We start from the raw sequence: 20,240 nt of genomic DNA on the forward strand, positions 1-20,240 counted from the left end.
CTTAGCTCTGACATGTTATGTTCTAAGACCCATCCCACGTCTGACATTCTACCTACTGGGATGTGGGTGCAGCTTCAAAGGGCAGTTCACTGGGGAAACTGGTTATTATCCCCTTCTGCCCAGTTTCCTGTTTAACTGGGCTACCTTTGCCTTTTAAAGTACATACCTGCTTTTTGAGCCAAAAGTAAAGGTGTTTGGTAAAGATGACCCTCCCAAAGTTAACCATTTGCTACCCTCTTCTTTCTTCCCTCTTTCCTTTCCCCCAAAGACAGGATTTCCCCCCTTCTCATTCTGTGAGCTGGGTTGCAATGAGTCTAGTCTTTCAATCTGTTAATAAGCATCGATTTAAGCCCCTATTACTCGACAGACAATAATAGCGTAAGTTCTGGGTATACAGAAAGAGGCATCAGTTCCTGTCCAAGACCTCTCTTTGGACTAAGAGGGGAATTATGGTTTCCCAGTTGATTTAGTTTCAACTGAAGCAACTCAGGTAAAAAAAAGATGGGAAAGAGGAATAATTGTGAAAATGTTTCTTTGCTTCAAGGGCATATTTCATCTTCTGAATTCCAAAATTCATCCCTTTTTTAGAATAAGGGAGAGAATGGAGTTCCCTCTTCCCATTTTATGGATAGGGAAACAGATGCAGAGAACACCGTATACTTCTGTAGAACTCTTAGAGCTTTACAAAGTACTACCCTTGAAATAACCCTGAGAAAATAACTACCTTGTCGATATTTTTTGTCGTCTTATAATCGTATACTCTGGCCTCTCCAATAGAACGTAAGCTTCTTGACGGCAGGGGCTATTTCATTTCTGTTTTTGTTGTAATCATTACATTCATAAGCCCTTATGAAACTTATCTTTTGCCTCTTTTTGCATCCCTGATGCTTAGCACACTGCTTTGGGGGTAGATAGGAGGCCAGATAGAGCTGCTCTAGGATCCTGGGAGACCCGAGTGCAAATCTGCCATATTTAACAATTGTGTGAATCTGGGCAAATAAATCACTTAGTCTCCAGTTTCCTCATTTGTTATTAAAAAAGGGGGATAATAATAGCACCAACATCCCAGGGTGGTTGTAGGCATCAAATGAAGATAATAACTGTAAAATCTGGCTCATAGTAAGTGCTATATAAATGTAAGCTATTATTTTATTATAATATTAAATATTATATGGTCTATTATATTAGAATATATCCTAAAATTTCTATATTATGATGTTATATAAGATGTATTATAACATGTTATATAATTTATGATATATGATCTAATATTATAATATATTATTATTAACTTTGGACTGAGTGCCATCTCTGTGTTAAGTCACTGAGGTACAAAGATAAAAATGAGATGATCCCAAACAACTGCCATCTGGTGCTAGGCACATAGTCAGCTCTTAACAGATGTTTGATGACTGATTGATTGACAAGGAAACTGAAGGGTCAAGTTACTTGTATCAGACCTGGAATTCTCACTCAGGATTCTTTTTCATGGTATTCTGATGCCTAAAAGACTGGCCTGAGTGATCAAGACAGCAATCCCACATTAGAAAACAAGACTTTTGAGAGTGGTGATTATTTGGGCAAAAGGGAGCCTCCTGACCCAGTATCCTTTGCATAATCCTTTGGGCCATCCTACTTCCCTGGCCACTGGCTTTGGATTCAGGGATATTTGGGAGTCATACAAAGGAAGCAGTGATGAGATGCTTGGTGGGATGGCTCTGTCCATTGTAAGCCCAGTTTTTTACTCTCCTTCTAGCATCTTCAGTGAGAGCTGGTATCTAGTATACCCATTAGGTATACTAGTTCCCTTAGGGTGCGTCTGTTCCAGACCTATCCAGAAAATTCAGTTCTGGACTTAGTTCTGGAGGAGTCAAATCTCTAATGGGGGGAGGGATTAATTTCTCGCCTTTCAGATTCTTTGATTCATCAAACTCCCACCCCAGTATCCTGGGAATAATTATTTATGGATTAGGCTTAGATTCATTTAGTTCTTCACAAAAGGGAAGGGGGAGAAAAAAGGAACCCAGAGTATTATATAAAATAAATATAAGACAGGTATTTATTTTCTACTCACAAAAGAAAAGCTAAAAGACAAAAAAAAAAGAATGTTTATTGACAGGATTTATTTATTGAAGCATGGAGTTAAGTGACTTGCCCAGAGTCATGAAGCTAGTAAGTATCTTAGGTTGGATTTGAATTTAAGTCCTTCTGATGCTCTACTACCTACGCGCCCCTGACCGAATGTCTTTAAACAGGATTCAGTAATATATTCAGTAATATAACAGTCTCTTGGGAGGCTGTTACTTAAGTCTCATCAGAACAGAATTGTAGTTTTTGGAATTCTGAATAAGGATGACTGCATTTCATATTGCTTCTGCACTGTCCAAACAACCCCCTTGACCTCCAGTCGGCGCCACCCTGGGATGGACCTGATGGGCCTCTTGAATTCATAAAGTCTCAGCCTAGAAATATGTATTTGAAGCTTTGAAATTTGTTTGGTCCATTTGGTAAAAGAAACCACAAAATGGGAAAGGCGGGGAGGGGCTCAGACACCAATTAAATTGTTGGATTTGGAGCTGATAGAGACCAAGGTCCAAGATCTTTATTTTATATATTGGGACAGCTGGGAAGTGACAGGAAGGCTTTGAGTCCTGGGCCTCTGACAGCTCTGGGACACATCCTCTGGCATTCTGCCTTCGTTTTCCCAGCTCCAGATATAAAGCGGCACCCTCCACATTCACCAATTCAGGATCAAACACATCCAAGGCCTTCAGAGTCAGCCAGGAAATGGGCACAATCTCTCCCTGTCCAGGCTTCAGTTTGGGCATTGCTGCCCTTGGAGGTGGCCTGGAGCCTCACCAGCAGCCCCTGCTGACTCCTCTCGTGTGGCAGATTGTTGGCTTTCTTTCGTCTTTTCCTTACAGGGGCATGGCTCTAAACTTGGAGCCCTTCCCACGGCCCCTGGCCTTGTTTAAGTGGAGCACTAGTGGGACAGCTTTTTGGTCTTCAGCCACGGAGCCTCCTATTGTGGAGGGTGGAGGGCCAGGAAGGGAGGCAGTCTAGACAAGAGAGTAATAAAGTGCATTTATAATGACTGCAAGCTGGAAGGAGTTCTCTACTTGGAGGACAGGGAGCTTTGGTCTGTGTCTAAGTGTCCAGAAGACTTAGAAATGAAAGCACAGTCTAATGAATGCATTATTTTAAAAAAAACCCAACTTTTTAAAAATCCCTTTTGTGGCAAATCAGGCTTTCTGTTTGCCAGACACATAATGTCAAACGTAGCTCAGGTCATCTCTTTCTATATCTCTCTTCTCTCTCTCTGTCTCTATTTCAGTCTCTCTCTTTCTTCTCTCTCTCTCTCTCTCTTTCAGTCTTTGTCTCTGTCTCTCTCTTTTTCTCCTCTCTCTTCCTCCTTTCCTCTATCTCTTCCCCTCCTTTTCTCCCTCACTCTTTTCTTTCCCTTCTTCTCTACCTCCCCTTTTCTTCCTCTTATCCACATCCTCTTTTTCTATCTCCTTCCTTTCCTCTTCTCTCTCTCCTCTTTCTCCCTATCCCTTTCTCTCTCTTTCCTCTTGCCCTCTTCTCTTCTACCCTTTTCTGTTTCCTTCCTTCTCCTCTCCTCTCCTCTTCTTTCCTTAATCTTCTCTCTCTTCCCTCATTCCATCCCCTTTTCTTCTCTTATCCCTCCCTTTTCTTTCTTTCTCCTCTTTCCTCTTCCTTCTCCTTTTCTTTCCCTTTCTCTCTCCCTCTTTTTGTTTCTTTTCTCTCCTTCCCTTCCTCTTCTCTTCTCCCTTCTTCTCCTCCCTACCTCTCTTTTCTTCTCCCCTCCTTTATTTCCCTCCCTTCCTCCATCTCCTTCTCTCTCCCCCTGGCCCTTTGCTTTCTTCATTTCTTCTCTGCCCTATTTTCTGTGCCATCTCAACTTCTGTTTTATTAATTTCTTGTTCTCTCTCCACTCTCATTTTCTGTCCTTTTAGACTTAAGCCTCTCTGTGTCCCTGTCTCTCTAGATTTCCTCATTTCTACATCACAAAAGACCTGTTTCTCCCTACATCTCAGTCTCTTTCTGTGTCTCTCTGTCTGCCTTTCATCATCTCATTATCTCTGCCTATTTTCTGTAGCTCTCCTCTAATTTCAGTTTTATGAAGTTATTGCATGGGGAGTGTGCCTCCCCTTTCTCCCCACATCCACCCTCACTCAGAGATGCTTTGCTGTGGCCATCTTTAGGTGAAGAGCCTGGGGGTGAATTTGTACCTGTCAAAGCAGAAACTGGGCAGACCCAGCTATTTCCCCATGGCTGAGAACATGTGGTGAAAAATAAATGGATATGACCCAGAGAACCAAAGAAAATCACAGATTTAAACTGAGAGAAGAGGCACCTGCTGCTGAACCCCCCCTACTTTTGATGGGAGATCACACCTCCCATTAGGGGAGTGAATTTGATTTTGGCTGTAAGGTTGTGGGTCTTGAATGTGGAAGAGGGGAAATCTGCCTTTGATTGGACCCTAGAAATGAAGAAACCCTAGCCTGAGTTTGTAGCTGGTGTTTGGTTAGAAGCTCGAGTGAAAACTTGTGAGAGTCAGACCTGTCTCTTTCTGTAGAAATTAGATTCTCAAAAGAGAATCGAAGGGACCCTCCCTCCATCCTTCCTTCTGCCAGTCCCCTCCCCTTCTTCAATCTCCACGGTCCCCCGTCTGCCACCAGACGTTTCCAGAGAAGCTTGTGGGCTCAGCTCTGCCCAAATGGGTTCCTTTCTGTGCTCCCCGGGGAGGGCCCTGGGGGCCCCTGAATTGTGGGTAGGGTCCACAAGAGGGGCTGCAAGGAGTGAGGTTGGGGATGGGCCAAGCTGGGCAGTGAGAAGTCTGGAGATTCTCATTTCCATAAAATAACCAGGCTCCAGACTGAACCTGAGCATATGTAGATGAAGGTCCTTGTCAGACTGAGCAGGAGCAGGAAGGAGAAATGATTTCAACCTATACTGCAGTAGTTACCATGGCAACCAATTATTCAGTGCTAAATTATAACTGTTTATAACACCAGCAAATGGAAAAGGCCCATATTTCTTCCACCACCCCCCTTTCCAATCTTGAAGGACCCCAAATCGGTAATGACCAACCTGCTGAGTCCTTCCTTTTGATTTAAATGATTTCTTTTGGGGGTGGGGGGGTGATGGAGGGAGAAGCTGAAAATCCATCAGCGTGAGGCGTTGGATGGACTGATAATGCCCCAGTTGTGGGAAACAGCATCGGGGATGAGGAAGGAGAAAGTGCTATATAAGCCCACCTCTCTTATATCTCCATCTTCTTGAGTTGTCATTATAATGTGGCTTTGATTGAAAATGGGGGGGGGGCAGGAAAACTGGACAGAATCCCCAGCTAAGAATGGACTGGAGCTCCCTTTAAGGTAGCCTTGCAGATAGATCCATTTTTGGAGCTCAGTTTACCAGCCTGAGGAATAGGCCCCACCCTTTCCAGGTGCCAGGCTTTGAATGGCAGTTCTCATGACCAGAGCATTAGCTTTGAAGGTTACAGGATCAAGGTTATATGTAGCCTAGCCCTTAGTCTTTTTGTTTTTGTTTGCAGATTCTTTCTTTCCAGAAATGTGGCTAAATTTCCTTCAGATTCTGGTAGTCTAGATCTGGCTGGTTAAATGTTTCATTGGGAAATTCATTATCAGATGCTTGAAAAGAGCCTTCTTTCTGTGTCTCTCTTTGCCCATAATTTAAAATTTCAGAGTCAGCTAAGCTAAGTGGTGCAGTGGATAGAACACCAGTCCTGAAGTCAGGAGGACCTAAGTTCAAATTTGACCTCAGACACTTAACACTTCCTGGCTGTGTGACCCTGGGCAAGTCACTTAACCCCAATTGCCTCAGGGGAAAAAAAATCTCAATGGAATTTGATTTTCCATTGGGGTTAGGACATTTTCTTGTCCCTTATTTCTTGGCTGATTTTACATTTCAACCTTTTGGTTTTAGGACCTTGGTTTTGGCAATTCACGGAGGTCTTAGAGCACGAGGTTGGGAATCGGGAATTCTGTATGAGTTCAAATCTGGCCTCAGACACTAGCTGTGTGATCTTGGGAAAGTCACTTAACCCCTATTTGCCTCCATTTTTTCATCTGTAAAATGAGCTGGAGAAGGAAATGGCAAAACCACTTTAGTATCTTTGCCAAAAAAATTCCAAATGAGTTTACAGAGAGTAAGACGGGACTGAAATGACTAAAAACCAATGAACTCTACAGCCCCACCGATGTGCGTCCTTCCACCACAGGTGCTGATTGACCTTCTCATCCAATTAAAATCTTGACTATAGCCTCCATTTGTTCTCCCCTGGCGGGGTGGGTGGTCCTATTTGGGACACTCTTGTAGATGATGATAAAAACCGCCTTCTTCTAGTATTTTAAAACATAACTCTTGCTTTAAAAACATTATTCAACTCAATTAATGCATTTGCTAAAGAGCTGCTGTTTACCAGACACTGTACTGGAGATAGTTTCCTAGGAAAGATGATTTCCTGGGCTCAAAGGTTTGTGTGTTGTAAGAGGGGAGAGACGAGGTGAGATCTCCTCCCTAGATGCATAAGACCAGACTCTGAAGGTAGCTCCTGCAGACAGGTGTTATTATTATCATCCCCATTTTTCAGATGAAAATGTGTCTGGGTTGAGATTCAAACCCAGCTCCCTCTCAGTGCTCCTAGCCTTTCATCGTAATGCCCCATCTCATGCCCCTGTTCTTAGAATGATTCACCCCCTTTCTTTGGAAGGAAATATTTTGACAAAAGTTGGAGCTGGAGGTCTGAAAAAATTGCTCAAACAACAGCTGCCTGGGTGCAAAATTATGCTAATGAGCCCAATGGATGCTGGGAGAAGGAAATCCTGAATACTGTCCATCTTCTCCAGCTCTCTGCTACCATCCCATTCAGGTTCCCAGAGGTCAGGGGGGACATTGTGTCCACCAGGAGGTGGGAGTCCTGGTGGGAGTTGGACTCCATTTTGGCAAGCCTCAAACCATGTGGGGGGCTGCCTACTCAGGGTCAATCCTTTCCCTTCTCCATTTATTTTCTTTGTCTCCTCTTTTTCTCCTTGCTCTGGAGAGGGCTTCTCTTAATCCCCTCATCTCCCGGCTCCACCAGGCCCTTCTCTCATTTCTCTGTTCCTGGCCTCCTGCCATCTCTCCCTCCCCCTCCCCAGCATTATCACACAATTATTATCCTGTCTTCTGGAAACTCTCTCTTCCTCAGAGCCGGGATGTGAGGCCATTCTCGTGGTAGCCTCTCCTGCCCCCTTGGATGCAGTGCCAAGGACGGCCTGCCTTAACACCCAGATGTCCACACTGGCACTCGCTCCCCCCCTTTCTTCTTCCTGTCTACTGGTGTGATCAAATGAACAATAACTTCATCTTTGCTTCCTCTCTCTCTCTCTCTCTCTCTCTCTCTCTCTCTCTTTCCCTCCCATCTCTCTCTCCCTTTCTCTCTCTCTTTCTCTTTCTTTCTTTCTCTTTCTCTGTCTCTCTCTCTGTGTCTCTGTCTCTTCTTTCTCTCTCCTTTCTCTCTCTCTCTCTCTCTCTCTCTCTCTCTCTCTCTCTCTCTCTCCTCCCTCCCATCTCTCTCTCCCTCCTCTCTCTCTCTCTCTCTCTCTCTCTCTCTCTCTCTCTCTCTCTCTCTCTCTCTCTCCTCCTCCTCCTCCTCTCTTTCTCTCCTCCTCTTTGAGCCTGAAAAAAACAGCCTTGGGTGGGAGGAAAAGTGTGTAACTTCTAGGATTTGAGATTTGAAAAAGACACTGGCAGCAGACAGAGCTCAGGGAGACGGTGTTTACAAAGCACTTTAGACATATAAGCTCACCGAGGGACGCAGCAGGTCAATGCTGTAGGTGGTGGTGTTCCCACTTTATGGATGGGAAGTCTGAGGCTTAGAGAGATGAGGGTAGTTCAGCAAGTTTGAACCTAGGTATCTGACCCCATGCCCTATGGTACTCACTCCCCTCTAGACCAATATCTCACTCTTAGCAAGAGCCATCGATTTAGAGCCATAAGGGACTCTGGTGGTCACTTAGTCCAACCTTCCGTATTTTACAGTTGAGGAAACTGAAACATAGGAAGATTTTTTTAAAGTGATTTAAAATCTAAGGTTACATAGATAGTGGAGAGAATAGATTGAGATCTTGAAGGGACCTAAAAACTCATCTAGTCCAGTCTCTCTCATTTTATAGTTAGGAAACCAGGGCCCCAGGCCTTGTGACTTTCCCAAGTTAATAAAAGCTAGTAAGCAGTGGAATCAAAAGATAATAATAATAACAATAGTGACTTTCATTTACTTGGGATTTATGGCTTACAAAAGTATTTTTACAAGTGTTCTGTGAGGGGAGTTAGTATAGCATGTTGTTCCCATTTTACAGATGAGGAAACTGATGTTCAGAGAGATTGAGACTCTCTCAGTGTCACACACCTCATGAATGAGTCAGTAAATAAGTCAGAAGTAATCAGAACCAGGCTTCAAACTCACATCTGCTGGCTCTGAAAACACCTTCCCATTTCTATCAGAGTAGAAGTTTGTAGAGAAATCCCTGAATGTGGGACTTGTTTCAAAGCTTGGCTTTCTACTATACTTTTATGAACTTAGTGAGACACTATCTTTTTAAAGATTTGTTTCCTCATCTATGAAATGAGAAAGTTGACCTGAATGATCCTTGAAGCACATTTCTGCTCAAAAATTATGTTTTTATTGTTACTTCTTTTTTACAGATGGGAAAACCGAGACCCAGATATACAAGGAGGTGATTAGATATGAGTCTCTTAACACTTGATTGTGATACATATCCCAGTTACTTGTTTTTTGAATTGAAGTGAGATGAAGCTGATTTGCAGTGATGAAAAAGGAGAGCTTCATCTTTCTCCATCCATTATCAGTCATATGTTTGGGTCATTTAAATCCCTTTTTGGTTAAGGATTGGTATGGTGGTCGAAGGGGAGGGAAATGCCATTGGACTGAGCTGGATCTTGGAACATAGAATGCCAGAGGTAGGAGGATTCTTAGAACAGGGCATGTCAGAGCTAATAGGGGCTCTAGAACAGAGAATGTCAGAGCTCGAAGGGCACTTAGAATAGAGAATGGCAGAGCTGGGAGGACTCTTAGAAAAGGAAATGTCAGATCTGGGAGGGAGCCTAGAATAGAGAATGTCAGAACTGGTAGAGCCCTGGAACATAAGAGTATCAGCTTGGAAGAGTCTTAGAACAGGGAATGTCAGAGCTGGTAGGGTTCCTAAAACAGAGAATGTCAGAGCTGGGAGAGCCCTTAGAACCCAGGGTTTCAGAGCTGGGAGGGCCCTATAGGATGTCAGAGCTGGGAGGACTCTTAGAACATTGAATATCAGAACTAGGAGAGACCTCAGAACATAAAATATCAGTTCTGGGAGGAATTTTAGAAATGGAACATCATAACTGAGACCTTAGAACACAGAATTTCATCTCAGAGGGATCTTAGAATGTAGAAAATTAGAATTGGAAGGAGTTTGGAAGAATCTTTGGAACACAAAATTTCAGGGCTGGAAGGGATCTTAGAACATGGAATCTTAGAACTAGAAAGGTCCTTAGGACATAGAATATGAGAGTCCCAAGGGACCTTAGAACATAAAACATCAGAAGTGGAACCGACCTTGGAATGTTAGGGTAAGAAAGGTGTGTCCATGGAAAATCTTCTTTAGCTCATAACAGGACAAGAGAGCTTCCCTTAAGCCCAACCTTAACTCATACAGGAATGTGTGGGCAGGAAAAGGAATCAATGGAAGGGGGAAGGGGGATGGCAAGCCTGAAGGTTCATCCTGTGATCATCAATGTAAAACTTAAAGGGACTTATGTGATCATTGATATAACCCCCTTCATTTTGAACATGAAATTGAGGTTCAAAGACATTAAGAGACATTTACCCAGATTGCATATGGTAAAGAGAAGATCTGAATCTATGACTTTTCATTCCAAATCCAACACTCTGTGACAATACTTAACAATTTCCAGGCCTTGTGATGGCTATGGCTTTGAAAAAGTAGAAGAATCTGGGTAATTCTGGGACTTCCACACACAGTAGGCCTTCTGAGAGTGTCAGTGAGACCAGTAGGGAGGGAAGAGAAAAATGGGAAGCAGATGGGTGTGAATTTTAAAAAATGTTTTTTAATACTATAAACTTGACAAGTAGCAACACATTCATTTCTATATACACAGAAGACCATAACAAAGGATTGTATATGAGACCATCAATATCATTCCCTATATCTTATTTTTAGAAGAAAACCACAATTTTAACATTGTATTACAAAACCATCCTCCTTTTAAATATCTTCCTTTGTTCTTCCTTCTGCTGTCTTTTGTGCATTTAAAAATGTTTTATTGATGCTCTTTTTTTGGTCATCATTAGCGCCACCCTCCTTCCCTTTTAGCTTTTTCCTCTCTCCACCCCCACTGCCAAGATAACAAAACAAGCTTGTAACATATAAGCATGGTCAAGAAAAACAAATCCATACATTGATTGTGCCTGAAAATGTATGTCTCATTCTGCCATATGGAACACATTAGGAAATGGAAAATCTGCTTTATCGGTAGGTTGCTGGAGTCCTTGCTCGTCAGTGTTCAGAGTCTTAAGCTTTTCAAAACTGTTTTCCTTTATATAGTGGTTTTGGTATAAATTGTTCTCACTTGATTCAGCATTAATTCATATAAGTCTTCTTAGTTTTCTCTGACACTCTCTCTTTTATCATTTCTCATTTTTTTTCAGTCATTTTTCGGTCATTTCTGATCTTTTATGACCCCATTTTCTTAGCAGAGACATGGGAGTGTTTTGCCATTTCCTTTTTTAGCTCGTATTACAAATGAGGAAACTGAGGAAACTGAGGCAAATGAGGTGAAGTGACTCTCCTAAGATCATCCAGCTAGGAAGTGTCTGAATCTAGATTTGAACTTGGAAGCTGAGTCTTGTTGACTCCAGGCCATTGTATCACTTCTCTGTACTTATCATTTCTCAGCACAATAACATTCCATATTGTATTCATAATTTCAATAGCCATTACCCATTATTTTAAACTCAGAACAATTCCCTCATAGAAGCCTCTTTCCTGAGGAAGCGCCCACATATATACCATTGTTTTTTCCCCTCATTATCTTTTGAGTATCTCTGGTTGGAAGGCAAAATCTTTTGTGCCCCCCCATCTTTCTTTTCTCCACCTTGATCTAAGGGCACCGGCCATGGTACTGAAAGCAAAGACTTTCCCATGCCATCTCTATGCAGATTGGATTCAGAGAACCTCAGAATTTTGAAAAAGCTTAGAAACTCTCTCTCCAACTTCCTGTTCCATATATCAATCTCCTCTACAGTTTTCTTGTAAAGGAGTCATTGGGCCTCTACTAGAATGTCTCTAGTGATAGAGGGTCTTCATTGCTTCCTTTCTGTGTGAGCTCTAATTAACAAAAAGGTTTTCTCATGACATAGTAGAAATGGACTTCAAGTCAAGAGGACTTGAATTCAAATCCTACCTTTAATGCTTACTATCTGTATGACCTTGGCCAATACACTAAATATCTCTGAACCTTTCTTTATCTGTAAAATGGGTTTGTTTGTTTTTTACTGATTTCATTGGCACAGAGAACTCTGAATCCATATAAAGTTGGGCCCCACTTCTCCAACTTATAATATCAGAGAATCTCTTAGTGTTCTAAGAAATTAAATGGCGTTTTCAGAGTCACACAGTCAATATGTGTCAGAGATGGGACTTAAATTAAGACTTTCTGGACTCTATGACCTGCTTAGCCTCTCCTATGCCCTACCACTATTAATACCAAGAATGCCTCATAACAACAATAAAAGCCTTGAGGTAGCATCAAAGTGTTAGTTATCATCATGTTGACCTAAAATTTGCCTGTGCTTTTCACCTTTTGGTCTTGGTACTGGTCTCTGAAATCAACCAGCCTCTAAAATACTTGAACATAGCTCTCATCCCCAATCCAATACAGAGAACATTTATTAAGTGATTGTTACATACAAAATACCATTTGTGGTGTTCTTTCTGTTTGTACTTATATCCCCACTGCCTAGCATGGTTCCTGGCGCTGGCTTATTGGCTTGGTGATTTGACTTGACTAGAGGAGGACTCAATTAATCCATCAGTAAATATTTATTAAGTGCCTACTATGTGTAAAGCATCGGGGACATAAAAGGAAATGAGACAGGTCTTGTCAAACATAGCCTGGTTCCTTCAAAAAATTTTCAATAAAACGTGATTTTGAGTTCTTTCAACATCCTGGTGGCCCTCTTCCTTCCTAATTCGTTGCTCTGCTCATGTATTCTTGAGACTCAAATCTACTAATCTACTCAAAAGTCTTCAGTGACTCCGTATTTTTTAGGGGGAATTCAAGGCCCTTGAAATTGGGCTTTGATGTCTTTCCAGTCTTGTGCAGGTCTCCTGTTTCAGCCAGATTAAATGGCCCTCCATGTCTTGTTCTCCCTCTGCCCTCTCTATCTCTCTGTCTTTGCATGTACTATCCTTCATAACTGGAATGGACTCTTGGTACACTGAAGAGTCCATCCTTTCCTTCAAATCCCATCTCAGTTGTCACTTTTTCCACGCTTTTCCTAAAATGCAAGTCTGTTCACCTCATTGCTCCTTACTCCCTACTCAGTAAACTTCATTGGTTCCCAATTGCCTCCAAGAGCAAATATAAAATACTTTTCACTTTTTCTATCCTTTTCTTAAAATGCAAGTCTGTTCATTTCATTCCCCCCTTCTCCCATTCAATAAACTCCAGTGGCTTCCAATTGCCTCCAAGAACAAATACAAAATGCTTTTTACTTTTTCCATCCTTTTCCTAAAATGCAAGTCTGTTCACTTCATTGCCCCTTTCTCCTTACTCAATAAACTTCAATGGCTCCCAGTTGCCTCCAAGAGCAAATACAAAATGTTTTTCACTTTTTCCATCCCTTTTCTAAAATGAATCTGTTCACCTTATTCCCCCTTTCCCCCTACTCAATAAACTTCAATGGCTCCCAGTTGCCTCCAGGAGCAAATATAAAATGCTTTGATATTCAAAGCCCTTTGTAACCCACCTTCCAGCTTTCTTACAGCTACTCCCCAACACATGCTCTTCAATCCAGTGGTATGGTCCTCTTTGAGAATGAAGGACTAACAATGACAATACCAACTGGCCTCCTAGCTGTTGCATGGATAAAACCCTGCATCTCTTGACTCTGAGCATTTTCTCTCTCTATCCCTCATACCTGGGATGCTCTCCCTCCTCATTTCCAATTTCTATTCTCCCTGGCTTCTTCTATGTCCCAACGACAACACCAGCTTCTACAGCAAGCCTTTCCCAACTCTCACAATTCCAGAGCCTTTCTTCTTTTAACCATTTCCTCCCTATCCGGTATGTAGCTTGCTTTGTATATCTGTTAATATTTTGTCTCCCACATTTGATTGTGGGCTTTTTGATGACAAGACCTGTCTCTTGTTTCTTTTCACGTCCCCAGTGCTTAACACATAGTAGGCCCCTAATAAATATTTACTGATTAATTGATTCCTCCTTTAGTCAAGTCAAATTAAGAAGCCATTGAGCATTTATTAATAGTGGTAGGACATAGGAGAGGCTAAGTGGGTCATAGAGTCCAGAAGGTCTTAATTTAAGTCCCATCTCTGACACATATTGACTGTGTGAGTCTGAAAAAGCCACTTCATTTCTTAGAGCACTAAGAGATTCTCTGACATTATAAATTGGAGAAGTGGGGCCCAGTTTTGTATTGATTCAAAGTTCTCTATACCAATGAAATCAGTAAAAATATTATGCCCATTTTACAGATAAAGAAAGGTTCAGAGACATTTAGTGTATTGGCCAAGGTCATATAGAAAGTAAGCATTAAAGGTAGGATTTGAATTCGGGTCCTCCTGAGTTGAAGTCCAGCACTCTTTCTACCAAGGAATCATGCTAGGTAGTGGGGATATAAATACAAACAGAAAGACAACATGTAAAAGGGAAATTGGTGGGGCAAAGGGATAAAAGTGCCCTGGGAGTATTGTAGAGAAAATTCAGGGGGTAGAGTGAGCTTCGAAGGTAGAGAGGTTTCTGGGGGCTTTGTAGAGAAAGACAGAAGAGTCAGGAGTGCAATCTGGAGAGGAGTGAAGAAACCCAATCCAATGATTAAAAGTTTATTAAGTACCTACTATGTGTACTAAGTGCTAAACTAAAAAAGAAATGATGCTGCGCCCCCCCCTCCCCAGAGCTTACAGTCAAATGAATTGCGAGGGAGCGGGGAGATGACACACAAAAGGAAGCGGGAAAGGGGAGTATTTCGTGGAGTTGAGACCAAGTGGATGTGCATGTGTGGAGTGGGTCTGGGAGGAAGCAGCCAATCACAGGGAGAGGGTCCGGGCCGAAGGGGCTTCCTATGAGTGTCATCCAGGTGTGAGGGAGTCTCTTGCATGAAGCCTGAAGCACCAGGGAGTGAGGAAGGAAGGAAGGACGGCCTGTGGAAAGGTTTTCTCCCTTTTCACTGACTTCAGGGAACCTGGAAATTAATTGTAGCTGGTATTAAGATGTAGTAGTTGAAAGGAGAAATCCAGACAATATACTGTAGGAAAACCTGAGGAGAGGATCCCTTGGGTCTGGCTGAGCTGGGTCTGGGCTTCTGTCTTCTTACTGGACATATAAATGAGAGGCCAAAGGAGGAAGTGGGGTCTTCTCAGCTGGAGAAAAGGGGAAGTGGGATCATTGGGAGTCATCCAGAGCAGGGTTCTTAACTGGGCTTGGGAACATGGTTTTAAAAATGTTTGATATCTTTACTTAAATATATGTGACTTCCTTTGGTCGTCTGATGTATTTTATTTAATGACTTAAAAACTCACGATAGGAAGAAGGGTCTGTAGGCTCCAGCCACTGCCAGAGGGGGCCGACACAAGGTTAAGAACTGCTCTAAGGAGAAAAGCAGTATGGTGCTGGGGGGCAGGGGGGAGCCCTGGGATTGAGGCAGCACCTTTGTGGGGCCTCAGTTTCCTAATCTGTAAAGTGAAGGGGTAGGAATAAATGGCCTCTATGGTTCCTTTTAGCTCTAAATCTAGGGCCCCACTGTGACCCTAGGATCATTCTCAGTTCCCAGGAGACTGCAGCAGCTCCATTTGTGGTCCTCACCCCACCTCCTCAGGGACACAGGATTTGCTGGAGCAGCTGGCTTGTGTCAGTGGGGCCTGCTGGGAGGAGAGGCCAGAGCAGCCTCCCGGAGTGCCAGGCAGGCTGAGTCAGCAGTCCAGGAAGCACCCTGGTTACCGGAAGGGGGAGAATGAGGGGGAGCCCAGTGACCGGCCTTAACCAGCCACGTGCTGCTGGGTCTGGCTTTAGTGGGGATAAAAGGTTTCCATCAGTCTGTCCAGGCAGGGTTCCCACTGGGGAGTGCACAGCATGGGGTCTAGGCAGCATGGGGAGTGGGGGTGGGACAGGAGAATGCCCCTGGAGAGCCCAGGGAGGCACCTTGGGTGGGAGGGGGTAGGGAGCAAGCATAGGTGTATGTGTGTGTGTGTGTGTGTGTGAGAGAGAGAGGGAGACAGAGAGGAGGGGAGGGGGAGAGAGACAGACAGATAAAGACTGAAACAGAGGAGAAACAGAAACAGAAAGAGACATACAGAGAGACAGAAATAGAAAGACTGAGACAAACACACACAAAGAGAGAGAGAGAGAGAGAGAGAGAGAGAGAGAGAGACAGACTCTCAGAGAGATAGAAACAGAGATACAGAGAGACAGAAATAGAAAGACAGACAGACACACACAGAGAGAGACACAGGCAGACAGAGACAGAGAGACAAAGGAGAAAGGTAGAAAGAGAGAAACAGACACACAGAGAAATAGAGACAGAGACAGAGACTCAGAGACACACAGAGAAAGACAGACAGAAACAGAGGCAGAGACAGAGAGAGGGACAGACAGATTGAGACAGAGAGAGACACACAAGGAGAGACAGAGATAGAAGAGAGAGAGACACAGACACACACACACACACACACACAGTGACAAAGAGACATAGAGAGGATGTGCTCATGTACTATGTGCCTCCTCTAAGGTATGAAGGCCGATACTAGGCAGTTTCTGCTGCTCTCCCACCTCATGGACCATCCTAATAGCTTCTAAACTTTTGTCTCTTCTTTCTTTCTCCCCATTTCTCTCTCCCATTTCTCCTATCTCCTCTTCTTTCTCTGCTTCCCTGTTTTCCTCTTTGTTCTGTGTCAACCTTTTAAAAAATCCCCATTAAAATCACATTAGAACTGAGTTAGGTGGCTCGCAACCAGGGTCACACAGCTTAGAAACCAGAGGACTTTCTGACTCCAGCTGGGAATGATTGAACAAGAACATGTCACACTGCCCCCACGTCATTGCCACCTAATGGATTGTTATTGCTCAGTCGTTTCCCTTGGTTGTGTCCAACTCTCCATGATCCCGTTTGGGATTTTTCTAGCAGAGATACTGGAGGCTTGATTGTTTCTGTCTCCAGCCCATTTTACAGATGAGGAACCTGAGGGTGAGATGACTTGCCCAGGGTCATGCAGTTAATATGTGTCTGAAACTGAATTTGAATTCAGGTTTCCTGACTGGGCCCAGCACTCTAGTCACTGATTACAAAGATTAAATATTTATTAATATCCCCTTAATTCCTGTTTGTAGGATTGCCCCTCTCCCTATTTCTGCCTTTTGTCTGACATTGCTCCACTCTGGCAAAGACCTGGATTATCCCAGTAGACGCTGGGCTTCCCTCCACAGACCATTCCCTGCTCCAGCTCACATCCCCTCACCTGTCACATTGATCTCCTTCGAGGGAAGGTCCTGCTCGGCGGGCTCCATGGCTCTCCGTCCCCCGGTAGTCAGAGCTCGTCATAACCCGCCCTGTCCCCAGCTTACCTCGAGCTCTCTCTGCATTCTGAGATCCAGACCCTGCCCTCCCTCCCGTCCCCGGGACAGGACATTCACCTCCTGAGCCAGAGCGTGGCCTCCCAGGCCCGGCCTCTTCTCTTCCTCCTCTCTGCTCTGAGGAGTCCCTGGCTCCATTTGAGGCCCAACAAGGCCCCGCTTCCCACAGGAAGCCTTCCTCATCCCCTTAATTCTGGGGCTCTCCCTTGGAGATTATTCCCCATTTATCCTGCTGATGTTTTGCTTTTTGTACATAGTTGTCATATGCTGCCCCTGCCACTGATGATCCCCTTGGGATCCCACACTATTTTGTTGGTATCCTCAGTGCTTAGCGCAGTGCCACGCACTTATTAGGCACTTAATAAATGTTTATTGGCTGACAGCATTCTTAGCCCTTCTCTCCCTTGACCCACTTATCTGGTTTTTTCCTTTATCTCTGTTTTTCCATCTTCAACATTTTCTTTGCCCGGCTCTCTTAGCTCTCTCTATAGTAAGCTGAATATCACCCCCTTTCTCTTCTTCCCTCTCTGTGTCTTCTCTCCTTTTCTCTTTTTTTATTCTCTCTTCTTCTCTCCTCTCTTCTTTTCTTTTCTCCTCTCTCCTCCCTCTCCCCTTTCTCTCTCCTTCCCTCTCCTCTCCCCTTCTCTCTCCCCTCTCCCTTCTTTTCTCCCCTCCCTTCTCCCTTTCCCTCCTCTTCTCCCCCTCCTTTCCTTTCTCTTCTCCCTCCTGCCCCTCCCCTCTCTCTCCCTCCTCCCCTTCCCTCTCTCTCCCTCCTCCCCTTCCCTCTCTCTCTCTCCTCCCCTTCCTCCTCTTTCCTCCATCTCCTCCCCTTCCTCCTCTTTCCTCCATCTCCTCCCCTTACTCCTCTTTCCTCCATCTCCTCCCCTTTCTCCCTTTCTTCTCCCCTTCTTCCCTTTCTTCTCCCCTTCTTCCTTTTCTTCTCCCCCTCCCCCTTTCCCCTTCCTCTCTTCCTCCCCTTCTTCCCTTTCTCTTCTTCCTCCCGCTCTTCCTCCTTTCCTTCTTCTTTTTCCTTCTCTCCCTCATCTTCTCTCCTTTTCCTTCTCTCCCTCCTCTCCTCTCCTTTTCCTTCCCCCTCCTCTTCCTTTCCCTCTCCCTCCTTCTCTTCCTCTCCCTCTTTGTTTCCCTCTCTTCTCTTTGACTCCCTCTTTCCCCATCCTTCCCTCCTCCTTTTCCTTCTCTTTCTCTCTGTGTCTCTTCTCCCATTCACCTTATATAACTAATTACGATATTAATATTATTTAATCCAAGAGTCACTAGCTTTCCCACCCAAACCTAATTGGGTTGGGAGTGGGGAATAGGATCTTTCTCATCTTTTCCCATCCTCTGTGAGGATACAGTGTTATTTGTTCCCCCCTCCCCAGTGGGGATGCTGTGCTTTTAAGCACCCTTATCTATGTCGAAATGCATCATTCTCCTCCTGTAAGGATAGGAGACCACATCCAGAAAGCTGAGCTTGAAAGCCACCTAAATTGCCTTGCCTCCTAAGGAGGGAATGGCAGTGGCAGTGGGCAGGAGCAGGAATGGGGGGCCTCCTGCTGTGGGGACGGGGGTGAAGGACGATGAACATCAGGTCCTTAGTTACCAGGTCCTTAGTTACCGTCCAGGAAAATGCTCGGGACATGAGAATTTCAGGAGACCCCCAGGTTCTGGAAGTTGTAAGGGTGTGCCCCAGTGAGCAGTGGGACATGTTGTGTGAGTGTGTGTGTGTGTGTGTGTGTGTGAGTGTGAGTGTGAGTGTGTATGTGTGTGTGTGTGCGTGGGTGTGTGTGTGTGAGTGTGTGTATGTATTCCCACTGCCTTTTGTGGGGACAGATAGCCTCAGGGCCCAGGGGAGTCTGGGAACACTAGTTAAAATTCAGAAGTCTATAAAAACTTAATGGCAGTGGGAGCTGAGGAGAGCGCAGCCAGAGGGAGTAGAAGGTGCTCCGTGTCCTCAGCAATTTGCCTCCCTATCAGGGAGTCCCTTTCATAGACAAGCTCTCTGGACTGCCTGAATTGCCTTTTCATGTTGGCCAGAACGCTCCCCAAAATAGAAGGCTTGCTCCTGGCCGGTCTGGCTTAGGTCTTCCTTGCTTCTGAGCGGTCTGTGCTTCCTGTGGTTCTCCTGGGCCGTGCCCAGTGTTTGGGGAGAAGCCGGACTGGGTCACAGAAGGGACTGGCATTTGTCTGTCTGTGTGTCCAGGGGAAAGCCCACAGGGACAGTAACAACCTCAGCGCTGGGGTGGGGTTTGGGGGGGTACTCCTTGATGGGGTGGGAAGGGTCTGAAAATTCTCAGTGAATTCTGCTTCAGATGAGCGACCCCTCAAACTCTTCTCAGCCTCAGTTTCTTGTAAAATCCGGATGCAGTGATACAGGTTTTATCCTTTTTGTACCCAGTAGTCATCTCTTTATCACTCACCTCCCAGGTTTGTTGTGAAACTTAAGTGAAATAATGGATGCAGAGCGCTTTTGTAGATCTTAAAGCTTTTTATAAACGTGAGCTGTTATTGTTACTGTTATCATTATCCTCTTCCAGGGGAGCAACGATGAGCTGTCTGATAACGATGAGGAGATGGAAGAGAAATCTGACAGTGAGGGGAGTGATTATTCTCCGAATAAAAAGAAGAAGAAAAAACTCAAAGAGAAGAAAGAGAAAAAATCCAAGCGGAAAAAGAAGGATGAAGAAGATGATGATAATGAAGATGGAGGTTTAAAGGTAACTAAAATTAGGACTGGGAAGGGTGCTGGTCTTGGGACTAGAAGGAACCAATTTCTGACACACATTAGCTGTGTGACTATGGGAAAAATATTTTTTTTTTTTGGCCTCAGTTTCCTCACCTGTAAAATGGTGATATAATACTTGTGGTATGTGATGGAGGAGGAGGAAATGGGAGATGTTGTAAGGATAAAGTGGAATAATATGGTAATATTTATATATAACATAATTTAGATACAATTTACATATAAATTATATCCAATATAATTTAGATACAATATTTATACAATATATTTAATAATATTACACACAATATTTCATAGATACAATTTATATTTATATCCAATATAATTTAGATACAATTTAGATGGATACAATATTTATACAATATATTTAATACCAATATAATTTAGATACAATTTATATATAAATTTTGTACAATATATTTAATATTATACCAGTATAATTTAGATACAATTTATATATAAATTTTGTACAATATATTTAATATTATATCAGTATAATTTAGATTCAATTTATATTTACATACAATCTAAGTTAGATACAATCTATGTATAAATTATATACAATACAATTTAAATACAA

General features: G+C 43.5%; 1 protein-coding gene across 12 annotated transcripts in view; it reads left to right on the forward strand.

Annotated features, from left to right (window-relative positions):
• The window catches only part of CHD5 (chromodomain helicase DNA binding protein 5), a 135,048-nt gene that overhangs the window by 42,119 nt on the left and 72,689 nt on the right, over nucleotides 1-20,240 (forward strand). For all 12 annotated transcript variants that reach the window (XM_031963737.1, XM_031963736.1, XM_031963748.1 and 9 more), the window contains exon 3: nucleotides 19,455-19,634. In XM_031963737.1, the coding sequence (XP_031819597.1) occupies nucleotides 19,455-19,634 (180 nt within the window). The remainder of the gene's footprint in view (nucleotides 1-19,454; nucleotides 19,635-20,240) is intronic.

Source organism: Sarcophilus harrisii, chromosome 3 (genome assembly GCF_902635505.1).
Source record: "Sarcophilus harrisii chromosome 3, mSarHar1.11, whole genome shotgun sequence".
Lineage (NCBI taxonomy): Eukaryota > Metazoa > Chordata > Mammalia > Dasyuromorphia > Dasyuridae > Sarcophilus > Sarcophilus harrisii.